The 15,378-nt window shown below is 42.3% G+C and overlaps 1 protein-coding gene across 1 annotated transcript; it reads right to left on the bottom strand.

Moving 5' to 3' along the window:
* Positions 1-571: 571 nt before the first annotated feature.
* Positions 572-13,264, bottom strand: CD79B (CD79b molecule). The gene is made up of 6 exons (XM_089532076.1): positions 13,141-13,264; positions 9,065-9,106; positions 6,135-6,437; positions 5,561-5,679; positions 3,762-3,803; positions 572-2,702 (listed from the first exon to the last, which is right to left on the bottom strand). Exons 1-6 carry the CDS (start codon positions 13,208-13,210, stop codon positions 2,604-2,606), a joined length of 675 nt encoding a protein of 224 aa, XP_089388202.1. The 5' UTR covers positions 13,211-13,264; the 3' UTR covers positions 572-2,603.
* Between the last annotated feature and the right edge of the window lie 2,114 nt (positions 13,265-15,378).

Raw genomic sequence — 15,378 nt, 5'->3', positions numbered from 1 at the left:
GCTTCCTTTCACTAGTTTTTCTCCCAACTCACTAGAGAAAGAACATATCCTTGGCCTCAGTTCACCCAGGTTGTGCGGTCCAGGCCATAAAGAGAAGTCAGGATGCATGTGTAGTTTGTTCATTGGCCTTTTGAAATCCCCCAAATCCATGTTAGAGCAATACTTTCATTAGGCCAACTCAAAGGTCACAACTATGAGCAAACATTTGAAATTACAATCAGGCAAGATATTACAAAAAACAGACTGATGAAGAAGCCAGTGCAGCTTCGAAAGCTTGCATTATATGTTTTGTGCATTTTGGCTTGCCAATAAAGGCATCACTGTTTTGTGGATTTTGTGTCACATTGGAAGTGGTGGGAGTAGGTTGACTTGATGCTGAAATCATGGGACTGTGAGGTCAGAATTTTACAATGAGAGAAGGGGATTGCCGAAATTAGACTCTGCCAGTTACAGGTTACCTACCTAGGATTGCTGGGATGAACAGACACATTCCAGTCCCCAATTTCTGAAAACAGAACTACAAGTAACAGGGCCTTCTGCAGGGACGTATCCAGGATTTTAGGAAGGGGGGGGGGGGTCCAGACTATGTGCCACCATTATAATGGGGCTTGGGTGTGGCGGCGCAGCAGCATGCACCATTCATTTTTCTAATGGAAGGGGGGTCTGGACCCCAAGGACCCCACCTTGGCTACGTCCCTGCATTCTGTGTAGCAGCACCCCAGCTGTGGAACTGCCTGAGAAGGGAAGTCAGGCTGGCTTCTAAAGCCCTATTCAGATAGTGAAAAGAATCCAGGACCTGGTTGGACAGGCTTAATTTCAGCTCTCCTGAACAAGAAAAAAATGGGATAGGCATTTATCTTTTTTAAAATGTGGGTCATAGCACTAAGAATTGCAGCAGCTATCTAGGTTTTTGGAGCTGATGCATCCTTAAAGTCCAAGGAAAGCACCAAAGCCTGGAAATGTGACTACTGCCCATTTTGTCTCGGATCTTGGGGAACCTGTTGTTAAAAAAAGTAACTCTTTCAAGTTCTGGGGAATTAGTAGACTCAGCCCAGGGGTTGGCATGGTAAGCAGAACTGAAACTCTGTTATGAAAATTATGCTCCATTCCGTTTTTGGACAGGTGGCTCCTTTTTCTACCCTGAACACTCATTTCCGTGCTGCATACAGAAGGAAGATATTTAACTTTGCTTTATGAGACAACAGGAAAGAAATGGATGTGGTTCACCGACTCTCAGAAAAACAAGAACAAACTCTGTATGTAAAGGAATCTTGTAGCTCCTTGAAGAACGAACTCTGTAAAGTACCACAGTTCTTAGCTTTATTAAAAGACTTTTGGGGCAAAGTTTTGGCATGAATAGGGTATGTTTTCTATAAATGTGGTGTACCACTTTGGACGGCTGGAGTACTGAGTGGTTATCTTAGGCAGCAAATAATTTGAAATCCAAACATAGATACCTGAGATGAAGATTCAGAAGTGTAGCTAAGGGGCAAATATACTCCTCAACAGATCATGCCCTATGTATTGATTCTTTTAAGCAACTTATTAAAAAAATATTAATGCTAGCTTTTGAATAACCAAATAAAATCTATATTTTACTGAGAATGCTTAGAAGAAACTAGTTAAAATTAAGAGGATGTAGGCCCGTTACACACGGGCAGCTAGTACGTCCTGGGGACGTACTAGCTTTAGGGTAAGTGCGTGGCTTACACACGCACTTACTCCTATTACGGACCGAGTCTGTACAAGATGGCAGCGGCCGTTCCACACGGCCGCCGCCATCTTGACGTAGCAGACACTCTGCATCCGCACGTCACGCCCCGGAAGTGACGCTGCGAGTGCGCGCTTTGGCACTTGCGGTGTTTCTTCCGGGTTGCCGGAAGGAGCGCGATTTTTGCGCTCCTTCTTTGCAGCACGGAGGAGTCATGCGGTTTGGCTGCTGCAACTCCTCTGTGCTGCAACCGGCAGCGGCCCAAGACCGCCCCTTTTGGGCGGTCTGTAACGGGTCGAAGTTTTCCTTCTCTGACTCATCCTTTTGCAGAGGAACTCAACTTAAAAAAATGTAAAAGAACAATCTATGCATCAATCCAAATTAATCTCTGCTCTCATTGGTACCACTTTGGGGTTTCTTATTTTTTAGATGAGTTTGCCCTATGAAAGTACTTCTTAATTTAGGTGATGTGGGCACCATCAATCTCCCACTGTGTGCCAAGCATTGGTACCATATTTATGCCCATTGGTTACAACTATTGCTTTTTTCCTGGAAACTCTTCTGGGACTCATAGTTGATGGCTCATGGAGCACCATTTTGAGTAGCACTGCCGACACTTTGGTTCCACCTCTTCCCACTACCCAGACGTTTGTGTCTATGATCAATAATCCAAGGAATCTGGAGCATATAGGTGTTGTATTTTGTTCTAGATGACCAGCTGATGCTAGATAATGAAAGTGAGAGATAAGTCAAGAGTACTGAAGCCAAGCAGCAACTAACCGCCACCCCTGCCTCCCTAAAATAGGATTCCCACTTTTGGACAGTAGCCACACAACAGGAATGGTTGTCTCATTGGTCAAGAGAGGTATGGCACACCTTGCTGAAAAATCTTTCACTCTTCACATGGATGCTCCCCCAAATCCCACTTCTGTGCCGTGTCCTGGTAGATTGTAATGTCTTCATATGTATCCGCTAGTTCAACTGTCAGCCCCTGTAGATGGCAAAAAGTGAGACTGAAGCATAAGCAGGAAGAAACACAAGAAAGTCCTGAGTGCAAGAAACAGTTTTCAGTACAATGCTATGCTTGTTTATTCCTGAGTCTTTAGGATACCAATCATGAATATATCCACACAATGTACTTACAGCACTTTGATACCACTTTAATTGGCAAGGTGCTCCTCTATAGAATCCTGGAATTTGCAAGTTGATGATGTATTTTTCCACTACAGAGCTGGATTCCATTCCCTGAACTATAGCACTAGCGATTTATAGAAGACAATTCTAAATATACTACCAAGCTAAAAATCCCAGGATTATTTAGGGTAGAGCACTATGACAGTTCAAATGCTATCAAACTGCTACAATTGAGTGTGGATATGAAGTAAGTCTTCTTCACTGTTGTATCTTGAAGATACACTATATAAACACAAGAACAGTCCTCCTAGGTCAGACCAAAGAGCCATCTACTCTTGTGTCTATTCCATCTACTCCAGTGACTGGAGATAACAGTAGGGTCCCTTTATGTCCCCATTGTTTCCAATCAGTGAACAAAGAAAATACCCTTTGTGTGTCACTTATCCAATTAAACAATGAAAGACACCAGAGGGGACTTTCTATATGAAGGGAGGAGTGCAGAACTCAGTTCCTCTGTCTGCATTCAGAAATAGCAAACAGGCAAGATTATGTAGGGGGGGGGAAACAGAGAGACAGACCCCCCCTTCTCCATCGTCTGTCCACCAGCTTTGTCCAGGAAAGCAGTACAGCATCTGGGACCAATACACTTCCTCCTCCCTGGCACATTCTCTCCTTGGTTCTTTCTCCTTCTTTGGCACGCAACCCAACATGGCACAAGTTGATCACCCCAGCATTAGTGCTACTGCCTCTTCCCCACTCTGAAGCCCACTTTTACCAACAACTTGCACTGATATTCTTTTTTCCTCCTGCTGTGTGTGTGGCATATGGCTATCTTTGCACCTTCCTCCTTGCACACAGGAGGGACTACCCCTTCTACAACTTTGCCATTTTCAAATTGCCTCACTTCATTGCTTACCTCATAAGTGTGATCTTCAGCAGATGCTTTCTTGCTCTCACCCTAAAATGGAATGGAGGAACAACATCACTCTCCAAATTCTTTGGGTTGTCTGAAGTTAAATGGCCTGCGATCCACTAGCCAACCACTTCTCATGTTTTCTTTCTAATTGCGTCCCATTTCACTACATTTCATTTTATTAGTGGTTTTTTTAATGAAAGTCTTAATCACCACAAATGAACAATAACAGAAAATACTTGATGAATTGGACCTTTTCCAATTGTAGGGAGATGGTTATAAAGAAGGGTTGCTGTTCACATTCTCTCAAAGCATTTTGAAATAATAGCTGTATGTCCAAATGGAGAGCCAGTCCTGGCATTTGATGTTTGATCAGTTGATCGTAAATAAATCTATATATAACCTGGCGTTTGGACACCAAGTAAAGATAAATAGGCATGTTTAATTAAATCAGTGAACCATGTGTTTCCATGCCTTTTGGTTCAGACCAAAAATAAAAATAATCTCCCAGTCTATATCTTTTGCTGTTCTCCACCAGTGGTGCTTTTTAAACTAAATTTTCTTGGCTTTGATAAGAGTTTAAGAGATTTTTTCTTCTTATTAATTCATTCATTTTCTGGTGGCTAGCATGGCCTAGTGGTTTGACTGTTGGACTACAACTCTGAAGACCACAGTTTGAGTCCCACCTCGGCCATAAAATCCACTGGGTGACCTTGGGCAAATCATATGTCTGATCTCAGATGATAAGCAGTGTCAGCCCTAGTTAGTACTTGAATGGGAGACTCCCAACAAATTTCAGATGCTTCAGTCTATCTTTCAAGTGGAAAATCCACTTGATCAGGGGCAATATTGAGAAAGAAAGATAGGGGAGCACCATGGGAGAGAAAACATCTCTCAGACAATGTTCACTTTATTCTCTTGTGGTTTTTATCTCACAGTCTCTTTTGAGTTTACTGTATATCCAATTACCAGTCTCACCTAGAATATACCCATTGGATCTGTGAAATTTACATAAATGCTTATTTACCACTCATCAATTGATTCAATGGCTTAACCTGAGTCAGAAAGAGCAACTGAATTTAGGTCATAGTGTTTGCCTGTGAATGGCACCTCTCTTTTAATTCAAATCAAGGTGCACAGTACACAGAGCCAGTGGTGTCACTAGGAGTGTGTGGGAGTGCAGACCACACCAGGTGACACCCTAAGAAGGGGTGACACCACAACTCCCCAGACATCAGCAACCCACTCTGTCTACTTGTGAGGTGAGGCTGGAACAGTACAAAGAAGAGTATTTTTCATCTTTTTAACTCCCCAGTAAGAGTAGCATTGGTCTTTGCAGTTGTTGAGGAAATGTTCAAACTTTCAATCTGGTGAAGCAAATCTTGAGAAAGTTGCTTTTTGGACTTCAAAATGGCCTGGGTGGGGCATTATGGGAGTTATAGTTCAAAGAGTAACTTTCCCAAGCTTTAGTGAGGCTGCTGCTGGAGGAAAAATTTTAAAATCTCAATAGCAAATATATTTCTATACCACTTATCAGTGCACTTAATGACTCCCTAAGCAGTTTACAGTGTGTAAGTACATTAGTTTTTATGGGCTATGTTGCAGTAGTTTACTGATTGCTTGCATCTAGTATTTTATATATCTTTTTATTTTAAAAATACATAAGGAGGGATAAAGTAATGCAACAGTATTAACAAATTGTATATCACATTGTGCTGCAGCAGCTGTTAGTATATTGCATTTTAAGTATCAGTAATAGTAGGATCTGGCATTTATCAACAGCATCCATCCAACACACTCACCTTCCCTGTAGTTAGGAACAGAGGCATGCTCAGAAACAAGACAAGAAGAATTGTCTGAATCACAATGATAGCATCTTTCAGAGTGTGCCGACTTTGCACTTGCTCAAAAGTGCTGACACCTAAAAAAATAAGAGAGAAGACAAGCTTCAATTCTTGCTCTGCCAGTGGTCTGATAGACTGTCACATCTAGGAGGAGAACACACCCGTCCTGGGAAAATTGAATGTTCAAATCTCTCCAGATATGCGATTACGGTTCTCCTTTCCATCTTTGCTATGGAATGATACTGTAAACTACAGCAGAGCACAAAACCCATGAGGCAGTGCAACTGCAAGTACAGTATGGATGTGTGTAAGCGTCCAAGTTTTGTACAATTCTCAAAATATAGCTGAAGTGGAACTTTAAATGGAATTGTATTGAATCCAAGAGTTCAGGTGGAAAAGGCTTTCCTTGGATTATGGGGTTGTACAACCAAGCAAAACAGATTTTAAGGCACAGTTTTGCCTGCAGATTGCTCACAAACCTAGACATGGGATCTTGAAAAAAGTTGAAAAGGCTAGAAAATTAAAGATTTACCCATGACTCTGAGCTCAGTGCCACAGCGCTGCGACTGCATTTTTCCATTCCTGTATGAGTGGTTTCTCTTGCAGAAGTAGATGCCATTGTCAACATGTTGGAGCTTTCTGATCTGCATTATCATCACTGAGTCATTTCTGGTCATCTGGATTCTGGAATTGTTCATCAGCTCCTGCTGCTTGCCATTCTCAGTCTCTTTGTACCAGTTTGTCAGTGGGTCAGAGAAGCAGCTGAAGGAAATAGCGGCACCCCGCCTTGCAGCAATAAAGCGGACACGTGTCAGTCTCACATAAGTGACAGGGTCTGGATAAAAGATGAAAACCACAAAAACTGTTGAGAAAAGGTAGGGGGAGGATAAGGGAAGGGGTCTCTGTCTGATACTCTAGTGATTTCTTGTCTAGCCAAAATAGTGTGTGTAATTCAAATTTCAGGCCATTGTTGACATTTGAGTTTAGCACTACAGTTGGTTTATGCCTATGCTGGTCAAAATATCCTAAAAGCACCAGATCCCATCTGAATTTGGAAACTAAGCAGGGTCACTCTTGGTTAATATGTGAATGAGACACTGCCAATGACTATCATGCGCTGTAGGCTATATTTTAGAGGAAGGAACCGGCAAAACCAGCTCTGAATATTCTTTACCTAAGAAAACCCTATTAAATTTATGGGATCACCATGAGTTGACAGGCAACTTGAAGCCATACACATACATGCCTATGCTGTCACTAAGAGGTATTTTTCTAGCAGAAGCAGAATATCACATGAATAGAATTGCCATCACAGATTAGCAGACCACTACATTGGCACAGATGCTCCACTGATGACATTGGTCAGAATTGTCATGAGTCAGGATCTGGACCTGGAAAAGAAATCTGAAGAGGAGGCTGTAGAAAGGACTCAGGCAAGTCTCACAGGTGAAGAGCAGCCAGGACAAGAATCCTGTTAGTATTTATATTGGTGAAGCCTCTGATCACACCAGTATATCTACTTTTTCAGCTGTTGCACAAGGCGTTATCCCACATACTCAAACCACTACACCAATATACCCATCCTGAAATGACAGGGCTTAGAATATAACTCACCACCTGGTCACAACGTGCCGCTTCCACAACTCTATAAATAAGGCTAGGAAACCTTTAGCCCCCAGATACTGTTGAACTCTGATTCAAATCAGCTCCAGACAATTTAGCCACTGCTAAGGGATAATGGGAGCAATATCTTGAGGGCCACAAGTTCCCCAGCCCCTGATATAAACCCCACACATTTGGAAAACAAGTCAGGCAATGTGAGTTTATGCTACAGAACTACATTTTCCTGACATCATGTCATGTGCATGTACAGTTCACAAGGGGAAAGCACACTTTGCACACAGATATGAGTACTCTGCATATAAAAGGGGAACATTACCAAAATGACAGGACTTGGCAAAATGTTTGCCTCCTGAACACACAGGAATTTGCGCAACCTGCTAAGACATATTTCCCGCAGAGACTCTGTCTAAAGACTCCAGGCACCACCAACTTCCAACCTCTACTGTGCTGCAACAATTTGGGGACAGGGACAGAACACAGCATCCCACACAAGTAAATAAGACAATGAGGGATTTATGCCACAAAATATAACTGCTGGAACTGTCTCCTGTGCTTTCCCAACATCCTCTTGTCTTAGGGTTGCCATAACTGTCTACTAAAACCCAGGACAAAATGTAGGACAAAATCTAGACCAAACTGTAGGACAACTGCAGGACAAAACTCAGCCCAAAATGTAGGACATTTAAGGTCCTACATTTTTCTTAAATGTCCTACATTTTGGGCTGAGTTTTGTCCTGCTGTTGTCCTACAGTTTGGTCTAGATTTTGTTCCACATTTTGTCCCGGGTTTTAGTGGACAATTATGGCAACCCTATGACTTGTCTACAAAGCAGAGATGGGGAAAGTGTGGCCTCTGTGTGTGTCTTCAAATCATTTCCAAGTTATGGCAACCCTAACCGTAACCCTATCCTGGGCTTTTTGGGGCAAGATTTATTCAGAGGAGTTTTGCCATTGTTTTCTCGTGATGCTGACAGCATGTGACTTGTTCAAAGTCACCCAGTGGGTTTCACTAAAGAGCTGGAAATTGAACCTTGGCCTCCAGAGTCATAGTCCAACACTCAGATCACAATGCCATGCTGGCAGTCTCTAAGCAACTATTTCTGTGGCCTCCAAGTCTCTGCCTCTGATCTGCAAGATGTACTACCAAAATATCAGTGTGTTTGTTCTCTCCAGTACACTTTGCTGCTGAAACCACGACAAATACACACTATGTGGGTGTCATTCTCAAAACTGAAACTTAGTCATGAAACCCACTGGGTAACTTTAGACAAGTTACATCCACTCAGTCTCAGGGGAAGATGACGGCAAACCTTCTCTGAGCAAATCTTATCCCGAAAACTCCAGGGTATGTTTGCCTTAGGGTTACCATAAATCAGAAATTACTTGAAGAACTGAAATCCCCACCAGGAATATTTTGGGTCTACAGGATCGGAAGCCACATGCATGACGTAGAACAAAACTCTGGAGCCAGGGAGCAGGCAGAGTATTTCAGTGCAGTCCTGAAAGAGACGGAATGAGTATACTCACTCTTCCCTTCCCCACCAACGGCATATCAGGAGTAACTAGTACATGGCATGGCAGAGTTCCATAGCTGTTATTAAAGCGAATCTAGTAAGAGATTTCATAAGCAATATCCCAGAAAGACCTCAAGAATAGAGGGCACCTTTTGATTAGGACATTAACACAAAATAGAAAGCAGGAGGTGTCTGAAGCTAAATTGATTCTAACAAGCCAAGAATATACGTGAAAATTTCCAAAGCAGAAATGGATGGAAACCAATTAAGGATCAATTTTGAAACTGTCCATAAAGAAAGGGAATATCTTGATAATGCTTGTTTACCTGGTTTCTGGTAGTTTCTGTTTCTTTGTGTGCTGTCCATACCTAGAGGAAGAAGAAAGAGAAATAAAGGCCAGTTCATGCATTCAGTTAACATTGTTTTCAGTTACAATCAGCCCTTCATATCCATGGATTCAACCATCCACAGCTGGAAAATATTTCCCCAAAAAAGATTTTTTAAAAAGCAAACCTTGATTTTGCCATTTTATATAATGCACACCAATTTATTACATCACTGTATATAATGGGATGTGAGCATCCATGGAGTTTGGTATCCCCAAGGGGTCCTGGAACCAAACCACAGCAGATACCATGTCAACATTAATATTCTGGTTCTTTAGCCTTCTTTTTGTTCACCGCCACCCTAAAAATCAAGTAACTTTTTTCTCCTTAAAATTCATGCTGTAGTTTGTGTTTTTAGTGGATGGATATGCAAGTGTTCAATAAATTTGACATCCAAAACCAGTGCTCTTATGATTCAAAACTGACATAATTTGGTCAGTGGTAATAAGGGCTACATACCCTAAAAGCACCAGATCCTGTTTGATCTTGGAAGCTAAGCAGAGTCATTTCTGATTAATACTTAGATCGGAGAACGCCAAAGAATATCAGGTACTTAGGCTATATTTCAGAGGATGGAACTGGCAAAAGCAGCTCTGAGTATTTCTTGCCTAAGAAAGCCCTATGAAATTCATGGGGTTATCATAAGTTGATAGGCAATTTCAAGGCACACATGCATCTACACAGTGTGTGTGTGTATACCCACATGCACGCGCGCACACACACACACGTCCCTCCACATACGCTGGGGTTAGGGGCACAGGACCCCCGTGAATGTGGAATAACCTAAGATAACAAAAACACTATGTTTTTACCCAAGAGAACACCTCTCTAGGAATCTCTAGTTCTCAGTGCAACTCTGTGGACAACATCTGCCAGATATTGACCATTTGCGCTGGAATAGCTACAAATGTCTAGTAGAGTGTTCTCTCTAGAAATCTCTAGGTCCTTCAGTGTGACGTTTGGTTAAAGTTGACTATAGATTTGTGCTGGAGGACCTAGATATTCCTAGAAAGAACATAGTCATAAACTCCATGAATAATCAAATCCGCAAAAGTCAAAGCTGCAAATGTGGAGGGACAAGTGTGTGTACACACACACTGTGATAGCAGTTTTGTAAGCAATTTCTAATGGAGATTATTGTATGGAAAAACGCTGGTGCAATAGATGCGGGATTGTAAAGACGAAACCGAGTTTTAAATAGTCAGTATTGCCCATTTCTGTAAAGAGAAACACATAAATGCCAGTAAATAAGATACGTACATATATGCAAACATATAGCAATACTTATTCAAAGGACATTAAATCATACAATATTTGAACTACTATGCATTGGAAACTAAATGGGTATCCAGTTAAGAACTCCTTTCCCATGACGTATATATCAGGTGCCAATCTTCATGTAAACCTTTCCTGATCCCAGAAGCTGTAAACTCTTCATTAATATTCCTTCATACTGGCTGAGATCCAAGTAGCCTGTTGGTGAAGCTTAAAACTCTGTCAGCATATTCATGCCAGCCATCTGGGAGCCAGAGAGTGCTCCTTCTCTGCTGGGCATTCAACAACAGTGAGAGGAGGCTTAAGTCCAGTTCTCGGCCACTGTTTTTGGGATTCAGCCAGTTTATTCTAGCTCCTTTTTTGCACTTAAGAAGGACCACCCTCTGCATCCAAGATAAGGTTGAGCCTTCCCTGGGCATTCATGGGCAGCTGGAACATTCCCTGACAGACACTCCTGCAACTGTTCAGGACCAGAGGAAGCAGGCCCAGGGTGGCCAGATGCGGAAGTGAGCATGTCTTCTCAATGTAGAAGAGATAATACCAGCAGGCATGAATTTCAGTAAGCATAACTTGCACAGGGAGAGCCATAGTACAGCAGACCCTTCACATTGATGGGGTTAGGGGCACAGGAGTGGGAAAACCACACATAAAAAACCCCACTTTTTTAAAAAAAAACACTGAGAGAACAACTTGCTAAGGATCTCTAGGTCCTCCAGGGCAATTCTATGGTCAAGAACTGCCAGAGGTTGACCGTGAACTTGCGCTGGAGGACCTACAGATGCCTAGGGAAGTGTTCTCTCTAGGAATCTCTAGGATGGTCCTCCAGTGTGACTTTTGGCAGAAGTTGACAATAGAATTGTGCTGGAGGACCTAGATATTCCTAGAGAGAACATATTAATCAAATCCGTGAATAATCAAATCCACAAAAGTCAAATCCGCAAACGTGGAGGGATATCTGTAGTTTGAGTGGTGGCCTAGGACTTCAGGAGACCAGGGTTCAAATCTCATTCAGCCATGGAAATCTACTGAGTGACCATGGGCATGTCACAGCCTTAGGAAGGCAATAACAAACCACCTCTAAATAAATCTTGCCAAGAAATAGTAGGATAGGGTCACCATAAATCAGACTTGACGGCACATTAACAACAACAAAGCTTGCACAGAGCTCAGTCGCCTGATCTGCTTTAGTTCAGCTTCCTCCTTTTCAAAATGCCATGATACAGGGTGGTTCTTCCAGAAACCAAGGGCTAATGTTTCAGTTCTTGTCCCCAAATGCAAAGCAGGTGGGCAGGAAGCATGACTTATTTTTGCTGAAATACCTCATTGGCTACAACCCTTCCATTTCCTGTTTCTACTAATGACCTTCAGAAGAATTATGTTATTGGAGGAGAGAAATTAGAAAAATCTCATCCCAAAGTAGGAGGGGGGGGGGGAACACACCCAAGCTAAGGTTGGCTGATTGGATCCTACATGTAACTTTAATCCTTATTGATCTTAAAACCTGTAACTTCAATCCTTATTGATTTTAAAACAGGTTGAGGTATCATAAAGTGCTGTAAAACGAGACAAAGGTACATGCCCCCCCCCCCAACTTCTATACCCCAACTTGCAGCTGCAACTGTCTCATCCCAATACACATATTGCCTTGCTGGTGGAGGCAGGGTGTGTGTGCAGCAGAGGAGCCACTGACAAAAACAGAGGCTGGCACTCTTCCACACCATCTCCCCATCCCTCCATAGGTAATGCAATGGCTGTATTGAGAGGGGATGGCTGCAGATGAAAATTGGTTTAGAAAGTGATGGAGGACAGATGGCTCCATCTTGCTGGACAGAGCTCTACAGTAGCTTGTCTGGCTCCAAATCTAATAAGGATCAAAGTTTTGGGAGTGTTATCTGGGAGACAAATGGGCAACACTACACCTGACCCAAGTTGAGCTTCCTACCGGTTCCAGTAGCCAACACTAGATGAGGCTGGCTAATGATCTGATTTGAGTTAGGCAAATGCAATTCCAGTTTTCTAGGGGTGTGGACAAACAGCTCTCTGGATGTTGCTGGGCTGCAGCTGTCATCAGGCTTAACTGATTGTGAAGTATAATGGGAAGTGGAATATAATCATAATTGTCCAAAGCTGGCTTTAACATATAAAATCAAATATCTTGAATTCAACACACCTGGAGAAGACCAAATGATCTAATCTGGATAAACTTCTTAGAATGAAATTTGTAACCCTTCGCTAGATCTAGTTTTGATTTTTCCTTTTGGCATCTCTCTCTTGCCTTTCTAAGCAACTATAGTCAGTTTCAAAAATGAAAGAAAAGGTTCCAGGCAAGGTTGAGGCCTATTGTTTTTGTTAACTGCCCTCAAGGCAACCCTGACTCATAGTGATTCTGTGGATGCAACATCTCCAAGACCCCCTACTTCCAGTGCTCTGCTTAGGTCCTGCAAATTCAGGCCCATGACCTCTCTGACTGAGTATGTCCATCTGCCCTGTGGTCTTCCTCTCTTTCTACTACCTTCCACCTTTCCTAGTATTATTGTCTTCTCTAATGATTCATGCCTTCTCATGATGCGGCCAAAGCACAACAGCCTCCGTTTAATCATATTGGCTTCCAAAGCCTAGCAACCCATTTTTTTTTAGCAAATGACCTTGGTTCTGATAAAAATCTACACACAAATTCCTATCTCCTGTTAACATGAACCATCACCGAACTGAAAGAACAAAGAAGACAAAAGAAATCATACCTTTGGCTACAAGCGAGAGTCCCAGGATGGCCCAAAACAACCCATAGAGCTGGAACAGAGACGCCACCATTGCTAGTGGAAGACTCGAGCAAAGTCCTTCAGTGTGGGGCTTCTGAAAAATCAACCAGCCCTTAAATCTGTTTTCTTTCTTGTGGAAAAACTGAAAGTGTTGAGGCCTCTCTTCACCAGTGCCTCTGCTTCCTGTCCATGTAAATGCAACTAGGTTGGGGTGGCCCCTTGGGGATGTGAATTTTGAACCAGGTGCAATCTTGTCATGTGAGCTGAAGGGTCACAGCTGAGCAGTTTGAGCAGCAAGACTCAGCCTATAATGAGGGAGCGGACATTTCAAAGCTAAGTGAATAGTCAAGAATTTAGGATTGCCAGTTCAGAATCATGCCAAGCCCTGAGGTTTCTGAGCCAAAAGCTGAGGCCAAAGGCAGCCCTGCAATGAAATCATTAAGCATTATGCATTAAGTGCCAACCATAGTTGCTTGCAGCTTGTCATTCAAACACACACAAACACGCTGAAAATATTTTCCTGTTTGGAAGTTAAGTTGTTGCCAGATCAAGGCAAAACAAGGAGACTATTCCTTCTCAGCTGTGTAGGAACATTTAATCTAGCCTAATTCTGCTCATAAGGTGGATACAGATCAGAGTGGAGGGTGAGTTCTGGCTGTATAATAACTGGGAGAGAAGGAGGAAGTAAATACAGACCCTCTGGACTCCCAGTTATTATACAGCCAGAGTCTGGAGAGTCCTGGCAAGTTGCAGTAAGAAAGCAATTAAGCCTTGCAAACTGTATCAAGCTGCTATTCTATTAACTGAGCTAGAGATTTGCACACAGCCCTTTCCTCTTGCTGGAACTAAGACCACCCAAACTGGAGAAATTGCTCCTTCATCTCCTGCCTGGAGATGACCCATGAAAACTGGAGCCGCAGGCCAGACCCTGAAATCTGACAAGTCTAGCTGAGATTGCCATCATTTTCCTCTGGCCGGTCTACTTGCATTATGATTCGATACTTGCATTATGAGACATATTGCAAAACAAGAGTAGCATTGTGGTTAGGGTGATAGACTACAACTGTGGAAGTCCAGGTTCCGCCATTAACATTACTGGATGATTTTAGAGAAATCACTTTTTTACAGCCCAATCTACCTCATATGTTCTGGCCTGGGAGAATAACGTGGGGATGATTGGAGACTGGGAGAGGACTAGATAATCGTGGTTTCTTTGGTGGGAGGAGAAGGAAGGAGGATGATGATGATGATGATGATGATGATGAAGATAAAAGCTCCTAATCAGCAAGAGCAGTTTTCCTGAACAGTAAAAGGCAAACCAGCACACAAGCCTTGAAAAGAAAAGTGCAGGATGGGAGGAGAATTGGATCCAGTCTCTTTCAGGTTAGGCTAATGTAATGTGCATTCTTGTTACATAATGTTGTTGTCTTTGCACAGAAAAATCACATGTATTTCTCTGCAGAATAATTCCCACAGAACATTGTCAAATACAGGGAGAATACAATGAACAAGCATTTGCTTTCTCTTGCAACAGGGAGAAAACTGTATTTCATCCTTGTATTCATCCTGGTGTACAAAGGTAAAATAGTGGAAGATTTACATCCCTGTCTAAATCTGTTTAAGATAATGGGACGGGTGTCACCACATTTTTTTAAAATTAAGCTTTAATACATAAATACATGGTCTTACTTGACCAAGACAAATAGATAACAAATTCTTAAAACAAACAGACAAATAAAAAGGCACTCAGACATACACACATAAATATAAATTAAAAGTAATAGACAATTTCTCATTCATTTTCTCTCCTCCCTGGACAACTACACTGATCCATCATCATGTCTCTTTGGTAAGTTTGGTATCCCAATGTTTGCATCATGAGGAGAAGAGGCATTGAGGATTCCATAGACAGCCAAACACACAAATGAGTCCTAGAGTAGATCAAGCCAGCAATCTCCCTGGAAGCCAAGATAACAAAACTAAGGCTGTCGTACTTCAGAAGCAACTATTGGGAAAAACAATAATGCTAGCAATGGCGGAGGGAATTAGAAAGAGAGAAGACCACATACTAGACAGATGGACTTTATTAAGGAGGTCACAGATATGAATTTGCAGGAATTAAGCTGAACAGTGGAGGACAGGGAGTCTTGGCGATGTCTCATCCTCAGGGTCACCATGGCTCCACATCAACTCGAGGCTAGTTAACAACAACAAAGAGGT

The sequence above is a fragment of the Sceloporus occidentalis genome, unplaced genomic scaffold (genome assembly GCF_023333645.1).
Source record: "Sceloporus occidentalis isolate IW3139 unplaced genomic scaffold, rSceOcc1.0.p SCAF_7, whole genome shotgun sequence".
Lineage (NCBI taxonomy): Eukaryota > Metazoa > Chordata > Lepidosauria > Squamata > Phrynosomatidae > Sceloporus > Sceloporus occidentalis.
The sequence above is the reverse complement of the archived record's forward strand: the minus strand, read 5'-3'. Positions and strand labels throughout refer to the sequence as shown.

Bases quoted from the DNA above. Each gene is read 5' to 3' on its own strand.
- CD79B (XM_089532076.1), bottom strand. From the start codon at position 13,210: ATGGTGGCGTCTCTGTTCCAGCTCTATGGGTTGTTTTGGGCCATCCTG. The intron at 6,438-9,064 runs GTAAACAAGCAT...TCTTTTATCCAG, and splicing joins CAGAAACTACCAGAAACCAG to ACCCTGTCACTTATGTGAGA. The intron at 5,680-6,134 runs GTAAATCTTTAA...TTATTTTTTTAG, and splicing joins CACTGAGCTCAGAGTCATGG to GTGTCAGCACTTTTGAGCAA.